This window comes from Rhincodon typus, chromosome 41 (genome assembly GCF_021869965.1).
Source record: "Rhincodon typus isolate 14 chromosome 41, sRhiTyp1.1, whole genome shotgun sequence".
NCBI classification, from domain to species: Eukaryota; Metazoa; Chordata; class Chondrichthyes; order Orectolobiformes; family Rhincodontidae; genus Rhincodon; species Rhincodon typus.
In genome coordinates, this window is record NC_063372.1 from 11,086,329 (window position 1) to 11,104,378 (window position 18,050).

General features: G+C 42.0%; 1 protein-coding gene and 1 long non-coding RNA gene across 2 annotated transcripts; one reads left to right on the top strand and one right to left on the bottom strand.

Moving 5' to 3' along the window:
* The first annotated feature begins 141 nt into the window (after window positions 1–141).
* On the top strand, window positions 142–14,597 carry LOC109925523 (25-hydroxyvitamin D-1 alpha hydroxylase, mitochondrial). The gene is made up of 9 exons (XM_020525460.2): window positions 142–339; window positions 2,599–2,789; window positions 5,654–5,850; window positions 8,591–8,791; window positions 10,035–10,198; window positions 10,623–10,789; window positions 11,386–11,467; window positions 12,737–12,934; window positions 13,333–14,597. The coding sequence occupies exons 1-9, from the start codon at window positions 142–144 to the stop codon at window positions 13,444–13,446; spliced, it is 1,512 nt and encodes a 503-aa protein (XP_020381049.2). The 3' UTR covers window positions 13,447–14,597.
* Window positions 2,950–12,745, bottom strand: LOC125487406. Its single transcript, XR_007265879.1, has 4 exons — window positions 12,588–12,745; window positions 10,817–10,920; window positions 5,570–5,816; window positions 2,950–3,576 (listed from the first exon to the last, which is right to left on the bottom strand). It is a non-coding gene; the product is annotated as an uncharacterized LOC125487406 (long non-coding RNA).
* Window positions 14,598–18,050: the final 3,453 nt, after the last annotated feature.

Here is an 18,050-nt window from a genome sequence, read left to right on the forward strand (position 1 = left end):
TTCCGACTGGTCACCTACGCTGTCAGTCAAGGCCGTTTCCTTGCCACCAAATTTGGTTGAGCTGTCAGTGCTGCAGCGGTATAAAGACTATGTGAATGAAGGTGAGAAGGATTGCATTGCTTTGTTTACAGAACGACTACAATGTCCCTCGTCCTAAAGATGGTCAACCGATTCCCTGTCTGTTGCAGGTACGTTACAGAAATGGTGAAATCTGCCTTGTCCAAGAAACAAGAGACGAAGAGCTTGAGAACTATGTCTGAGATGCCGGGTCCTAGCGCTGTACGGTTTGCACATGATTTGTTCTTCAAGAAAGGACTGGCCAGGTTACATGAGATGCAGGTAAGGACAAGGTAACTCTGCAATAAGTCATATTTAAATCTGGAATCTGATCGTAGTGCCAGCACTGAATAGTCGTACTACGAAGACTGGAATTTAATAGAATCGTAGAATCTCCGCAATGTCGAAGCAACCCATTTGGCCCATCGAATCCACACCGACCCTCTGAAGAACATCTCACCCGTACCCACCCACCCCTACCCTATCCCCATAACCCTGCATTTCCCATGGCTAATCCATTTAGCCTGCGCATCCCTGGACACTATGAACAATTTAGTACAGCCAATCCACTTAACCTGCACGTTTGAATGGAAAGATACTGTATAAAGGATGAGAATTCTTGTATATGATTCCCTCTTTAAAAGTTGAAAAGGTAGAAATTTAATGTTAGTAATCAGTGCATATTAAAAAGTTTTTCTTCATTAATGTCTGCTATTTTAATAATGGTGCAATCGTTGAAGGAAAATGTATTTGAATATCACATTTCCAGTCTATTGTCACTAACTTTCCAAATAAAATTCAAAAGTAACTGAATTTAAATGTAATTCTGCACATAATTTCACTATCTTCTGAATGATATCTCAGTTGTGGCTTAAGTTTCCAGACGATAGAGCTACATAATGCAACAGAGTAGCAATCTACCCGCTATTGGCAGTCATCTAAACCTACTACAGGGGCCTCAGCCTTGTCTGACCAACTTTGCACAATTCTGCCCTCACTCCTTCTCCTTGTCCTCACTTTCCCCCACCAGTCTCTGCATTCAAAAGATCATCCTCCACCATTTCCACCACCTCCAACAGGATGCCACTGCCAAACACATGTTGCCCTCCCTTGTCAGCATTCTACAGGGACCATTCCGTCTGGAACATCCAGGTTCACTCCTCTGTCACTCCTAACATCTCACCATCAGCACCACCATCTCTGCCCCGCTCACAGCACCTTCCCACACAATCACAGAAGGTGTAACACTTCCCCATTCACCAACTCCCTCCTCACTGTCCAAGACCCCAAACACTCCTTCCAAGTAAAACAGCAGTTTACTTGTACTTCTTTCAATCTAGTCTATTGCATTTGCTGCTCACAATGCAATCTCCTCTACATTGGTGAGACCAATTGCAGACTGGTGACTGCTTTGTGAAACTCTCTCCTTGGTGTGTAATGACCCTGACCTATCAGTCATCTGCCATTTCAATATACCATTTTGTTCTCATGCTAATGTTTCCATCCTGGGCCTGCCAACATGTTTCAGTGAAGTCCAATGCAAGCTGGATGAATAGCACCTCACTTTCCATGCAGGCACTTCACTGTCTTCAGTACTCAACACCGAGTTCAAGAACTTGAACATGAACATGTCCTCCACTTTGATTACACCCACTTCTCCCAAAAAAGTGTCTTGTTTGCATGGATTTGCTCTCAAAATAGCTAATCTATTTTCTGCAATTAGTACCTAGCATTAATATCTATTCCTCACCTATATCCCTCCTCTACTCCTATTAACACTTAATTTGCCTCTTGCTCTGGCCACTCTCAACATTTGTTTCACTTGCTTCTCCTCTCCTTGCCTCAATAGCATAAAAAGTAACACAATTTTCCAGTTCCTTTCAGTTCCGGAAAGGAGTCATATCGTATCACACCCAAAATATTAACTCTACTTCTCTCTCCTCAGATGCTGCCAGACCTGCTGGGTTTCTCCAGCATAGAAGACATAGAGTTGCACGGAAACAGACCCTCAATCCAACTCGTCCATGTCAACCAGATATCCTAAATTCATCTAGTCCCATTTGCCAGCAGTTGGCCCATATTCCTCTAAACCTTTCCAGTGCATGCACCCATCCAGATGCCTTTTAAATGTCGTAATTGTACCAACCTCCACCACTTTCTCTGGCAGCTCATTCCATACACGCACCACCCTCTGTGTGAAAAAGTTTCCCATTAGGTCCCTTTGATACCTTTCCCCTCTCAACTTAAATCTACTTTTGGACTCCCCCCATCCTGGGAAAACGACCTTGGCTATTCACCTTATTCATGCCCCTCAGGATTTTATAAACCTCTATAAGGTCACCCCTCAGCCTCTCATGGTCCAGGGGAAAACCTTTGTTTATATTTTAGACCTCCAGCATCCACAGTACTTTGCTTTTAAAAATGTTAATGTTTGATAACTCCATCAACACCCGCTGACCTGCTGACTCTCATTGAACTGGAATCTGAAGGGCTGAAGGATCATACTGCCAATGTCTTCACTGCTTTGTTTTTGCTTGTTAGCTGGAGGGGAAGGCAAAGTATGGTCCTGTGTGGAAGGCACGTTTTGGGCCTATCTTGACAGTACATGTTGCAGATCCATCATTAATCGAACAAGTCTTGCGGCAGGAAGGGACACTTCCAATCCGTTCTGATTTATCATCTTGGAAAGATTACAGACAATATAGAGGACATGCTTATGGACTCCTCACAGCGTGAGTACAACCAAATCAACTCTGAAGTTACAGCAGATGTAAAAGAAACGAGTGTGTGTATGTTTTTATGTGAAACAGCCCCCAAGTGCAACTGATAGCTGGAGAATGTGACTTTTCAACTGCTTGGATGAGACATTAAATAGAACAATAACAACTAGTATTTTTATAGTGGTTTGATTTAATATCTCAGGTTGCTTCACAGAAGTATATTTCATTGGTTCAGATTTCCTGGCACAATTTGAAGAACAACAAGGAATTTTCATGGTTTCCTGGCCAACATCCCTTATTGAACAGACATCACTGCTTATCCTTCCATGTTGTGGGATCTTGCTGTGCATAAATGACTGCCACATTGACCTACATGACAGTTTCAATAGTTTGAAGGCAAATGACGGTAGGAAGACATCGCTCAACATTGATCAAAGCTGATTGACTTAAGCACAGGAACATGAGGAGGCTAATTAGCCCCTTAAGTCTTGACTGTAAAACATTGACAGTGCAATAGCTACGGAAATAATAACCTCTTGATCAATTGAAACCAAGGTTTACTAGCTTCCACACTCTTCTACAGTACTTGCTCCTTGGGAACAGGAATACTGCATTGATAAGTTAACATGGGGTGACAGTAATCACATAGGGTCACTACTATCTGCTGATTCCTGGCCATTCCTGGAGGTTTTTAACATTTCCATGGATCTGTTGCCAGCCACATGACCCAGAGACAGTTGGTGATTTTCTTTCTTAGTCGTGATTAATTTGCGTGTTGCTTTCAGTCCTTTGCCAAAAGCTTTACGGTGAAAACAAAAGCACAATGGGTGCAGTTATAAGCAAAAAGAAGAAATGACTCGCATGCCTGCTGGTTCTGCCCCTCAGTTGATAGACTGAAGGGCTGAATAATAAGGCTTCCAAACTGAGCTCTGCGCTTAAAGCATAGCTCCAAAATACATGTTCCACTGCTCTCAACAGAAAATCAGCAAACACTTTATTAAAAAATTAATTCACAGGATGTGAGTATTGCTGGTTGGGACATTCATTGCTCATTACTAATTGCTTTGGAGAACATGATAGTGAGCTGCCTTATTGAACTGTTGCAGTTCATGGCATGTAGGGACACTCACAGTACTGTGAGAAGGAGTTCCAGGATTTTAACCCAGCAACACTTAAGAAATAGTGACATATTTCCATGTCAGAATGATGTGTGGCACTAGGAGGGGAATTTGCAGGCATTGGTGTTCCCATGCACCTGCTGCATTTATCTTCAATTGTGGAGGTAGTGGGTTTGGGAAGTGCTGTCAAAAACAGCCTTGGTGGGTTGCAGCAGTGCATCTTATAGATGGTACACACTGCTGCCACTGAGTGTCAGTGATGGAGGGAGTGAATGTTTGTGGATGTGGTGCCAATCAAGGGGGCTGTTTTGTCATGTATCACGCTTCTTGAGAGTGTTGTTGGAGCTGCACCCATCCAGACAAGTGGGAAGTATTCCATCACGCTCATGACTTGTGCCTTATAGATGGTGGACAGGCTTTTGGGGAGTCAGGTCGTGAAAGACTGATTGTAGAAAAGAGAGAAAAGAAGTGAGAAAAAAGCCACCACCTGTGGTAGAGACCAGACTAGGGACCATAAATATAAGATAGTCACAAATAAACTTTAAGGGAATCCAACAGAAATGTCTTTCCCCAGAGAGTTGTCGGAATCTCAAAATTACTGCCATAAGAAATAGTTGAGCTGAATTGTATAGCTGTATTTAAGGTGAAGATGGCTAAATGTATAAGGGAGAAAGGACTAGAGGATGTGCGAGTTTTACATCAGGATTTTAAGTTGACATCGAACATTGTTCTACTGCTCTCATTACCAATTGAATGATGGATTAATATCAAAGACATTTTTTCCACAGAGGATGTTAGTTGTACAGATCTTTTCTAATCACCTGTTCAGAGGTATTATTACACGCCTTTTCAGCAGGTGTGACTTGAACCCAGGACTCCTGGCCCAGAGATAGGGACGCTACCACTACACTACGAGAGCCCCATGTTAGTTGTACATTGAATGCTTTACTATGAGAGGTAGACAGTGCAGGATAAATTGCCAATTTGCCACCTCACTCTTCCAACAGGGAGCTGTGCTCAAAGTGGGAAGAGATCAGATAATTGATACCACCTCTTACTGACCCATCTCCAATGCCTGTTCCCTTTGCATGTAGTCCTGCATCAGTTAATTTGCCTTTTGGATGAGACATTAAACCAAAATCCCACTGACCCCCTCAGGAGGATAAAACAAAAACCCACAGCCCCCATTTTGAAGAATAGCAGGGGAATTCTCCTTGGAATCCTGGCCAATATCTATCCTTCAACCAACATCACTAAATCAGATGATTTGATCATTATCACAGTGCTGTTTGTGGAAGTTACCTGGATGCAAATTAGTTTTGAGAGGTCTTCCACCACAACAGTGACTTCAAAAATACTTAATTGACTGTAAAGCACTTTGGCATGTCTGGAAGTTGTAAAAGGCATTGTAAAAAAATGCAAGTTCTTTTTCTTTCCTATTCTAATGCCACGTTAAAGTGAATTAGATAAGTATTTAAAAGGAAGAATATAAAAAGAATGCAGTGGAAGAGCAGGGAAAAAAGGAATTAGATTAGATTAGGCTCATTTGAAAAGTTAGCATTAGCACAGGTGGAATGAGTCAAATGGCCTCTCTTCTGTTGACCCAACTATATCAAACTGTCAGTGATCTCTTACCTCATAAACGATAGTGATGGTTAATGTATATAAAGATACCTTGTGACCTTCTGACCTTGTAAGCAGCAAGCTGTTTGGCCATTGCTGTTAGTTCTGCTGTGTTAAGGGCTTTCTTTCTTGCAGGGAAGGAGAGGAGTGGCAGAGGCTCCGCAGCATGCTCAGCAAACACATGTTGAAACCAAAGGAAGTGGAGGCGTACGGTGGTGTCCTCAATGAAGTTGTCACTGACCTGATCCACAGGCTCCGGCACCAACAAACCAAGAACGACCAGGTCTTGGTGAAGGATCTGGCAGAAGAGTTTTATAAGTTTGGATTAGAAGGTAAGGGCTACTTATAGAAAGAGGGGAAAGGACAGAGAATGTAATTCATAGAATCCCTACAGTGTGGGAGCAGGCCATTCAGCCCATCAAGTCCACACCAACCCTCTGAAGAGCATCCCATCCAGACCCACTTCCCTACCTTACATATCCCATGGCTAATCCGCCTACCCTACACATCCCTGGACCTATGGACAATTTAGCATAGCCAGTCCACCTAACCTGCACATCTTTGGACTGTTGGAGGAAGCCGGAGCACCCAGAGGAAACCCATGCAGACATGGGGAAAATGTGCAAACTCCACACAGTTGCCTAAGGCTAGAATCTAATCTGGATCCCTGGCACTGTGAGGCAGCACTGCTAACCACTGAGCTATCATGCTGTTCAATCCTCTCAATAGATCCTTATGTCCTTTTACACCCATTCAACATGGTTCTCAGTTAATTCACTCAACAATAAATCTGGACAGGGTATAAAATCAGCAATGCACCCAATCCTGTGGGCTTTCCACCAGGTGTTAGGTTATCATTTTTTCCGACAAAAACTCCTGTTCATCTGATAATAATCAGATGTCCTGGTCAATGAACCACATCTTGTGAATTGTTGGAAAACTTGAAATTAAAAGTGAAAATTGATGACTGCTATCCAGTCACATCTCTTGTACCTGAAGGAACATTACTGAAACTAATGATCTGGTCATTACCATGTAAAATATTTTAAAGCAAGTACAAAGGCAGGGAATGATGAAGAGCAGATGGAAAGGAAAAAAAAGGAAGGTTTATGATAGCGTGGAAGGCCAAGGCATTGAATGACAAGGGACGATGGTGAAAGGCAAAATGGGGTGATAGTGGACCAAGTAAATTGACAAAAGATTGGGTTGGAGATGATATAAATTACATCAACAGAATCACCAACAGCACTGAACAAATAGGGGCAGAGGTGATGATCTGAAATTGTTGACTTATTATTGAGTCCCAAAAGCATTAAAGTGCCTGGGAGATGAGAAGGCAGAGGTTAAAAATGTACAGCAAAGAGAACTGGCAGCATTAAAAGATATACCGTATACACATAGACATGAAGAGTATAGTGAATAAAGCCAATGAGCTGAGAGCACAGATAATATGATATCATATAATCTGGTTTAAAAGAGACAAGGCTGCTGAACATCCCTGGATAGAGTTTTCAGGCAGGATAAAGAGGGCAGGACACAAAAGGTGGAACAAGGAGGATTGATGAGGGTAGTGTGGTGGATGTTGTCTATATGGATTTTAGTAAGGCATTTGACAAGGTCCCACATTGCTGTCAGAAAAATTAAAGCCTATCAGATACAGGGAACGTGGCAAAGTTGGCTCAATGACAGGAAACAAAGGACACGGTCAATAGATATTTTTGTGAATGGAAAGTGTTTTTCAGTGGTGGTCCACAGGGATCGGTGCTGGGTCCCTTGCTGTTTGTGATGTGTGTTAATGATTAAAACTTAAATATGGGAGGCATGATTGGGAAATTTGCAGACAACACAAGTTGGCTGGGTAGTTTTATAGTAATAGAGGGGATCACTGTCGACTGCAAGAAGATATCAATTATTGAGTGTGAGGAAAAGTGACAAATGGTATTCTATCCAGAGAAGTGTGAGGTAATGCATTTGGGGGGCATACACAAATGAAAGGAATACATAATAAATAGCAGGGTTTTGAGAAGGCTAAAGGAAGTGAGAGACCTTGGAGTGCATGCTCAGACATCTCTGAACATGGCAGGACAGGTAGATAAAGTGGTAAAGAAGGTATGGGGGTGCTTTTCTGCATTGAGTGAAGTATTGAATGCAAGGGACAGGGATGCAATGCTGGACTATTATAAAACACTGATTAGGCCACAACTGAAGTTCTGTGTACAATTCTGGTCACCGTATTACAGGAAGGTCATAATTGCTCTGGAGAGTGTGCAGAGAAGATTTACAAGAAAGTTGTCTGGTCTTGAAAATTGTAGGTATGAGGAAAGTTTAGATAGGCTAGGTTTGTTTTTCTTAGAACAGTTTAGGCTAAGGAGTGGCTTTAATTAAAGTGCACAAAATAATGAAGGGCTTGGATAGAGTGGACGGGGAAGACCTGTTTCTCCACGTAGAGAGGTCAATTGCCATGGAGTGCAGATTTAAGGCAATTGGTAAAAGAATTAGTGGGACATGAGGAAAAACATTTTCACCCAGAGAGTGATCAGTGTCTGGAATTCGCTGCTCAGTCTGGCAGAAACTCAGTTAAATTCAGGTCATTTAAAAGGAACCTGGATCTGCACCTGAAATGCTGTAACTAGCGAGGCTAAAGACCAGGGGCTGAAAAGTGGAATGAGAATGGGCAGCTAGTTTATTTAGCTGACATAGATGCTGGGCTGAATAGCCTCCTTCTGTGCTACAACATTGCTATGGTTCTTCAATTCAATGGAACAGTGCAGGAGGACAAGGACAGGGAGGTCAGCGTGGGTGTGGGATAAAGTATTAACTTGATAAAATGCAGAGTTGGCCTGTGGACCCAAGAATTAACAAGCTTAAGCAGGAGGGAGCAGCTCAGGGAGTTCACATTCCTGAAAGTGGAACAAAATCCAAAGGCCTTCTGTGAGATGTGGCTAAGTTCAGGTTCCAGGACTAACAGAATAATGTTTTAAACCAATCAGCCCCAAATAATATTGAGATTACTGAGCTAGTTTTTAAACTTTCAAAGCAGTAATCTCTGTTCACCTCTGCTAATTTTTCCAGGTATCTCTTCAGTGCTCTTTGAGACACGGATTGGCTGCCTCAAGTCTGATGTTCCCAAGGAAACAGAAGATTTTATCCAATCGATTAACACCATGTTTCAAATGACACTCATCACCATGGCAATGCCAAAGTTTCTGCACAAAATCTATCCAAAACCTTGGTGCAAATTTATTGCCTGCTGGGATTACATGTTTTCTTTTGGTAATTTGAGATGTTTTGAGTGGCAGTGGAGTTGGTGCACAGTTCAATGCTGTGGGCTGAGGAAGCAGACAAGGATGTAGGAGGGATGTTGATCATGTTTCACCACAAACAGCAGACTGTAAAATTAACTCACATTAAATTGGGTCAGTATTTGAAAAGAGAGAAAAGAATACAGTGAAAGGGTAAGGAAACTGCCGGTTTTAAAGCTAACACCGTTTGGCATTCAGTGCCTATCATTCAGTGTCCAACTAAAAGTAAAAACCTACCCCGGTGTCTGTGTCCTGCTTTATACATCCAAATGTCTGCACTTCCAGCCTGGCAGGTTCCCAGAGTTGAGGGTGATGGTGCCCTTTGCAGTGCTGGCAGACAGGTGCTCACAGTGGAAGCAGCATGTGGTCTATGACATAGCTCAGAGTGTGTCATTGTGGTGCAGATTGCTGGGAATCTCTAGTGCTGCTCAATCAGCAGAACTTCTCAATTACTTTTCCTCCTCCGGTGAATTTGAATACAGTATGAAAGCTATAATTGCCTCTTTACAACTGGGAGTGGGAAGGGGTCCGTTAGCTCAGTCAGTTACAGCATAGTGCAAAATAACGCCAAGAGCATGGATTCAATCCTTGTATCACCTGAGAGAGTTCTTGAAGACTGCTTTGTTGCCTTAACCTGGAGTGATATTCTTGGCACAAGCTCTGATTTACCAAGCCTTGGACAATGAAGATGCTACATAGGGTGAGAGAGAAAAAGGGCAAGGGAGTTGTTGGAAGTTCCATGGCAGTAGGCACAAGGGAAAATCATTAAGCAGAATAATAAACATACAATGTTACACTAGAGGAGAAGATCACAAAAACTCAGTGTTTTAAACTCATCTCCCTCTCCCAAGATCTTTTACCAATCACCTGAAATCTTTAGCAGCAACAAAAAAAAACAAGCAAAATCTGGTACTAATATGCTGGTGCCGAGTTCCTGGGTACTGTAATTCCCTCAATGAGATGAGAAAGTCCTTTATTTTTTCATGTAAGGAGTGATCAGGTTTGAAAATAACACCACTGTGCTATACCGAAATCAAACACTTCCTCTGGAAGGGTTTATGTACAATTCCACTTAGAACATTAGATTGTGCCAGGAGCGGTGTTGTGTTCCTCCAGGTTGCTATTCCAACAGAGATTCACTGGTCAGTGCAAACTAGATAAAGTGCTGTTCTCCACAGCATTATCCTTGAACCCATGTTGCAACTATTTTTCAGCTAAAGGACACATAGACCGAAGGATGGCTGAAATTCAACAGAAAGTAGCTAGAAAGGAGCCAATCGAGGGGAAATACCTGACTTACTTTCTGTCATCGCAGAATCTCCCCATGAAAACTATTTATGGCAATGTCACAGAGTTGTTACTCGCTGGTGTAGACACAGTAAGTGCTTGTCAATATTAGTTTTTGTGGTGTTCAAACTCTGTAAAACTCATTGGGGTAATTCTGTCGGAGCTCACTGGGTGGGAACCTGCTGGATTGGATGGAATGCTCAATGTCCACCCTAACAAATATTATTGTCTATCAATGTCAGTGTTGGCAGGTTATTCCATTACAGAAGCATCACACCCAAATCCAGTCCTGTCTTCTGCCAATCATGGGAACTGGGGCAGGGGGCATTGGTAAATAGTTTCTCATGTAAGCTTAAGGACATTTAGCACATTTGTAACACTAGTTGAGAACTAAAAGCAGAGACTGAGAGTTGACTTTCTTACCTGTATCACTCATTGCTACACTAGATGGTTCACCTTCCTTTCAGCACCAGTATCACATTGCTCCATGTTCTCTTTCTCTCTGTTTCCTATAGATTTCCAGCACAATGTCATGGACATTATATGAGTTGTCCAGGCACCCAGACATTCAGACAGCCCTCCACCGAGAAATCAAAGCGATAGTTGGAGACAAGCATATTCCCTCAGCCACTGATGTGGCAAAGATGTCCCTCATGAAAGCTGTTGTGAAGGAAGTACTGAGGTGAGGTTAAAGAATAAGTGTTGTTACCTTGTTAACATGGGTGTCCCCTTGATATGCTTCATCCTCTGTCCAGCATCTCTGTTGTTGCACCCAAGAATTTGTGTCTGCAAGACGCAAGTACAAATTCTGACCTGAAAACCAAATGCAAACTTGTTTATTTTCCCTCAATGAAGGAACAGCAACTTATCAAAAAAATTAACAGAGGTCAGCGCCCAATTGGAAACAATGGAAGATCTGAAAGTTCATTTACCTTTCATCTGTAGAGAACGAGCATGAATTTGTTGGGAGTTTTCTAGAAATGTTACTACTTTTTGGCATGGCTGGTATGCGAAGTGAGCAAATGGCAGTCGGGGCATTGTTCTGAGGTTGGAGCAGAGGTACATCAATGGTGCAGATTAAAGGGAGCTGTTCCCCAAGTGGGCAGTGCCTGATGCCAACACTGGTCAAAAGCAGACAAAGTATTCAACTCTCAAGCGCAGATGTCCATCATCAGAAGCCAACACACTGATGAGAGAAATGGCCAATGACATCAGGAGTACATGAGGGAATTCTGACTAAACCATGCATGTAATGTACCATTTTTCCACCTTTTTTAGGCTTTATCCTGTAATCCCAGGAAATGCTCGTGTGATTCCAGATAAAGATATCCAAATTGGAGAATACATCATTCCCCAAAAAGTAAGCAGCGTAGAGGTTTGTAAGATTTTTGTTTAAATCCAGAGGGTATGGGGAGTCCCCATCTGCCAAAGCCCTAAGGTCTGGAATTTCCTCCCTAAACATTTCCCTCCCTCTCCCTAAAGGATTCCCTATTGGATTTATTCGTGATTAGATTACATTTTACACCCACCTTGATTTGGACTTCCCCAAACAAGTGGAAACATTTCAGTATCTACCCTACTAATCTCTTTCATAGTCTTAAATGTAATAATTGTTTACTTATCAAATCCCTTTAAGATCTCTACTACATACATGAAACAGTGCAGTAAATCTTCACTTAATGTTGTTGTATCATTCCTAAGAATTGCAACAACTTTAAGCGAATCAGGTTTTCCCATCAAAACCAATGTAAAAGCTGTAGTTAAGTCTTACAGAACCTTTCTCATCAGAAAAAAAATCATAAACTGTAAGTTGAAATAAATTCTTAAATTCCTAAATTTGTAAATGAAATAACTTTTTAAAAAATATTTAAAGTACAAAAAAAAGCTAATTCTTTCTACTTGCCTCCCATTGCCAATTTACCCACCAGCCTCTCCTGCTCATTGCTTCTTTCTCCCACCTGCCAACCTTCCTGATCGCTGCTTCCGTCTCCTGAACGCTTGCTGTGAGTAACGGCCTAAGATAGGGATGTAGAGATGAAGAAAGGGAATGAGGGGGGCTGTGAGCAGGAGAGAGATGAGATGTGGAAGAGAGCCAGGGAGTAGGAGACCCTGCTCCAAAATGGCACTGATCACATTATGCAATATTACATTTGTTCTATGAGGTGGAGGTGCTTGTGTTGGACTGGGGTGGACAAGGGTGGTGACCTTTCTGACATTTGTCCTAGTGTAAAACAACACTGAAGCAGCAGCCTTGATATTAAGCACACTCATTATAACTGTGAGATGAAAGCAGAGCAACACAGAAATGATGCAGCTTAAAATGAGGACTGACTGTATAAAATAGCAAATGAAATGAGATTTCACAAGTAATTCTTACATTGGGCAGCAAATTCAACCATAACCAACACCTTTAGGTGGCAGGTTAATTTTTAAAAAATTCTTCCACAAGATCCAACAAAGCGCTTTGTTCTTTCACTGACCTTGAAGATGTGAACTACCACCTGTGTCTATTTGAGGTACATTGCATGGAAATACTGCTGCACCCTCATGGTGGCCATGTGTTTTGATAGCTGATCATTGTTCTGATGGTGCCTCGATAATTCTGAATGGTCTTCACTCTTCTAAACAGACTCTGATTACGCTGTGTCACTATGCAACCTCACGAGATAAGGAAATCTTCCCCAATCCTGACTGCTTTCAGCCCAAACGATGGCTTCACAAGGATCAGAGTTTTCATCCCTATGCATCCATCCCATTTGGATTTGGCAAGAGGAGCTGCATTGGAAGAAGAATTGCAGAGTTAGAGATCTACCTAGCACTGGCTCGAGTAAGTTGGGGAATTTAGACTGTGCTGGGCACAATAGAAAATGGGTTTATTGTTTCATGGCCATGATATTTAATATTTTTAAGTGAAATAGTTATAGCACTAGCTGACTCAGTAGTATGTGTAAGATTTGCATTGGCTTCTGGCTTGTTAAATCATTTCTAGATGATGGTTTTATCAATAACTAGGAATAGGAGGAGGTCATTCAGCTCCTTCAGCCTGCTCCACAACTCAGCTAGGTGATGGCTGATCTGGACCTAACTCAACTTGATTTACTTGCCTTTGCTCCATATCCCTTGCCTACCTGCTGAAAAATTCATCAATCTCAGTCTTGACATCTCCAATTATCTGCCAGCATTCACAATATTTCATGGTGGTGCATTTTGTTTATTTTTTTTCAGATTCTAATCCACTTTGAGGTGAGACCAGAGTTTAAGGGAGGCATCGTAAAGCCAATGACTCGAACTCTGCTGGTGCCAGAGCATGAAATCAATCTACAATTTATTGACAGATGACCATGTCCACAGGACTCTTTCACAGTTAAAACTAAGAAAAAGAAACTTGCCAAATCAGATTATATCATTTAGCCATTTTGAGGGGGAATCATGAGTGGGCCATTGTCAGCCCAGAGTTGAATCCACGAATATGACCAGTGCAGCCCAACAGCTGAGGCCACAAGGTCTAAATGCTCGTGGTAATTGGAGAAAAGACTGTACATCACATATATATTATTACCTTACCATGTCTTTGAAAAATTTCAAGATGTTTCACAATCAACTATGTTGAAATCTGGGGACCATTTCATTTGGAAGTCATCTTGGAAAGTGAAAACTCTCTCAAACTGCAAAAATATGGGACAATATTTATTGACTAAGCTAGGAAGGGCAGACCAGGTTGAAAAGATTTTAGTCCACCTTAATTTAGTTTTTATTACTGGGTTACAATGCTGAGGGCATGGATGCATTGGCAAGGGGATATACTGATTTTTGTTTAATAAGCCCCTCTGGCTAGATGGTGTGGCCCCCATTTTCAGGGTGGTTGTACAAATAATTTAATTTGCACTGAATATATTACACAAACTGTTGCAAATAATTGAAATAAAATAATGAAAGCAGCTGTTTTAAAAATTAATCACACCATATTCCTGGTAAATAAAACAAGTTGAATTCAGGGATTTATTAATGGCTGAGGTGGTGACCTTGAGAGAGCAGTGCTGGTAGATTATGGTTGCCAGAAATTTATTTGAAAACAGGAAGGTGAATAACACCACTACATCTGTTGGGTACAAATAGTTCTTTTTTTAGAAGTTGCAAAAATGATTTGTTGGAGCACTTCAGCCAGTGACCGAAACACAGTCCAACAGACAACAACACTACACTCCTTCCTGAAATACATCATCATCACCATGTCACCTAGTGTCCTGCTCACTGATCAATTCCATTCAAATCTGGGCAATGATCTTCTTTTAATTTCAAGTCTTAGTTTTGTCTTCCTCGAAAGGGAATTTTGACAATTTATCCTCATTTTGTATCTGAGACACTAGTATCAGTAGATATGGTTGTTTTGTGTGCATTTGTTTGACCTTCAGTGTAAATGTGTGCAACGATTTGAAATTCTTTTAGGCATGTGTACATTGTATTGATAATTTAAAATATTTTATAATTTTGATTTTTGAATCTTTGTCTGTTTAGAATGAGATTATCCAGTTATACACTACAGATCCGACTGGGCAAGGATGGCAGATTCCAACCAACCCTCCACACACACACACACACACACACACACACACACACACACTCAGGGGAATTGGTGGTATAGTGGTAATGTCACCAGACTAGTAATCCAGCACCTAAACTTGTTTCCAGGAAATGGGTTCAAATCCCCTCAGGGCAGATGGTGAAATTTGAATACAATAAAAATCTGGAATTAGAAGCTAATGGTGACCAGGTAACCATTGTCAATTGTTATAAAAACTCCTCTGGTTCAAAATGTCCTTTTAGGGAAGGAAATGTGTTGTTGTGGCCTACATGTGACTCCAGACCCACAGCAACGTTGGTGACTCTTAACAACCCCCTGGGCAATTAGGGGTGGGTAATAAATGCTCTCCTAGCCAGCAATGCCCACATCCCATGAATGATCCAAAAACCACAACCACAGACCATAGTGAATTAAACAGGCTGGTTGTTTTGTAAGTCATTGAAACTAGCTTTTTATCCCAGACCTATTATCCCAGGCCACTGTGCTACTGTCCCCATGTTTTAACAAAAGCACTAATCATTTGAAAATAAAACAGATCATAACAAGATTTAAAAACAGTAAAAATGAAATGCTCATCTTTAGAGGTGCTAAGGTAAGCTTTTAAATATTAGTAATGGCAGACTTGCTGATATTAGACGTACAGGGTAAGACTCTCAAAACTAGTTACATTTCATTCCTCTTTACGGACTGAATACAAGAGACCTTTATTTATTACACTCAGCAGACATGTTTTTGCTGTCCAACAGTGGCCTGAGTTTGGAGTCTTCACTGAGGTAATGTTAAGGGGCATTTCAATCAGTTTCTGCTGACCTACTTCTTGCTCCTGGTCACTATTCATCCATCCCTGCTGGATACTGGGTGTGAAGTAAGGAGAGGAGCCAGGAGGGTTCCAAAGAAGAGTCATTGGAGTTGAAACATTAATTTTGTTTCCCTCTCCACAGATGCTGCTAGACCTGCTGAGTTTCTCCAGCACTTCCTGTTTTTATTTCAGATCTCCAGCATCTGCAGTACTTTGCTTTCATTAAGGAGAAGGTCTACCTACAGCCCTCCACTGATTAATTCCTGCCAACATTTACTTTGGCATCGTGAAGAGGTAACTTGTGCCTGTCAAATTAAATAAAGCATTTATAGGCTGCCATTAATAACTTCAGGATGTCCCAAAATGATGTATAGCCAATGCTGAGTTCTTTGTTTGAAATGTACTCACTGTTGTAATCTAGAAGATGTCACAGACAATTATTTGCACAGCAAACTCTCACAAACAGTGAAGAGAAAATGACGAGAGGTTGAGGGATAAGTATTGACCAGGACACTGGGGAGACACCCCTGCACTTCTTTAAATAGTGTCCGTTGGGTCTTTTGTATTCAACTTGCAACTGATGTGAAACTGAACTGGACTAGCCATATAAAATACCATGGCTTCAAGAGCAGGTCAAAGGCAAGGAATATAGCAGCAAGTAACTCAACTTGTGACTCCCCAATCTTGTCCACCATCAACAAGGCACAAGTCAGGAGTGTGATGGAATACTCCCCACTTGCCTGGGTGGTTGCAGTTCCAACAACACTCAAGAAACTCAACACCATCCAGGACAAAGCAGCCCACCTGATTGGCACCGTATCAACAAACACTTATTCCCTCCAGCATTGATAGATAGTAGCAGGAGTGTGTGGCATTTATAAGATGTAGTGCAGAAATTTACCAAGACTCCTTAGGCAGCATCTTCCAAACCCACAACCACTCCCATCTAGAAGGACACATAGGAACACCACTGAGTTCTCTTCCAAGCCACTCACCATCCTGACTTGGAAATATATCACCATTCCCTAAATGTTGTCAGGTCAAAATCCTGGAATTCCTTTCCTAAGGGCATTGTGGATCTACCTACAGCACATGGACTGCAGCAATTCAAGAAGCCGCACCTTCTTAAAGGCAATTAGGGATGGGCAATAAATGCTGGCCTAGTCTGTGATTCTCATGTCCTGTGATCTTTTAAAAATAAAACTGAGAGGACAGATGGAGTCTGCCTGGCAGTGCAGCACTCCCTCAGTAATGTTTCTGTGACAAGGTAACATCCCTGAGTGTTGACCGTCTGATGGGGTGATACTCCCTCAGTACTGCCCCTCCAACAGTGCAGCTCTCCCTTGGGACCAACCCTCTGTCGGTGCAGTACCCTTTTGGAACTGATCCACTGACAGTGGGGTGCTACTTCACTATTGCACTGGAATGTCAACTTGGATCATGTGCTCAAGTCTCTGGAGTGAAACTTAAATCCTCAATTTTCTGACTCTGTAGTCGGAATGAGGTACCTACTGAGGCCGAGCAAGAGATCATTGTTTTCAATACAGAAAGGAAGATGATTTAGTGAGTGGAGAGGAGAGAGAAATAAATAGAATTTGGGTGGCATTCAGCACTGACTAATAGAAATTCTGTTAGCCAGTGGCAGAACAACCAACCACTGCAGAAAGAGTTACAGCAGTAGGTTAGACTGCTGTCTGCATATGCTACCAGCTCCAATTCACAAACTGCACTCTTTATTGCTTACAGAACCTTTATGGGGCTATTGACCCAGAAATTTGGGTCAGGGCCAGAGCTAGATGGGACAAAGGTTCGACCCATTCGTAAGGCTCGTGTTCACAGGCAAATATAGTGTAATGTTTACAGAAATGAAGTATTACTGTAGCAATCTATTGTGTTCTGTGCAGAAACACGTAGCTAAAAGACTGACTAGGACTAGCTAAAAGTTCTGTCTGTTTTCCCCATGACATGTGGACTGAAGTTTTTTTTGTTTCATGTTGGTTATGCCTGTTTTCATCCATAAGAAAACCACCCAAACCACAGAGCCTGGGTCCAGAGCAAGGCCAGCATGTGTCAACTAGCCTTTTCTTTAATCATTCATGGGAGTTAGCTTCAACAGCTAGGGCAGCAATTTATTGTCCATTGCTAATTGCCTTGAAAAGGTGGTGCTAAGCTGCCTTCTATCCGTCGCAGTCTGCTGTGTAGCACATGCTGGTAGGGAGGGAGTTCCAGGGTTTTTGACTTGGCATCACTGAAGGAATGCTAATATACTTGCAAGCCAGGATGCTGTGGGGCTTGGAGGGGAACTTTCAAGTAGTGGTGTTCCCATGCATCTGCTGCTCTTGATCTTTGAGATGTTACAGGTCATGGGTTTGGCAGGTGCTGCCAAAGGAGGCTTGGTGAATTCCTGCAGTACATTCTGCAGTCCAAATGTGCTTCTGCTGTGACCCCATCTCAAGTATGGTTAGGTGCTTGTTTTTGGCTGGCACAGACTCGAAGGGCCTTTTTCTGTGCTGTAGACCTCTAATACTCTGTACCACTATAATTCTAAGGTTTGAAAATTAG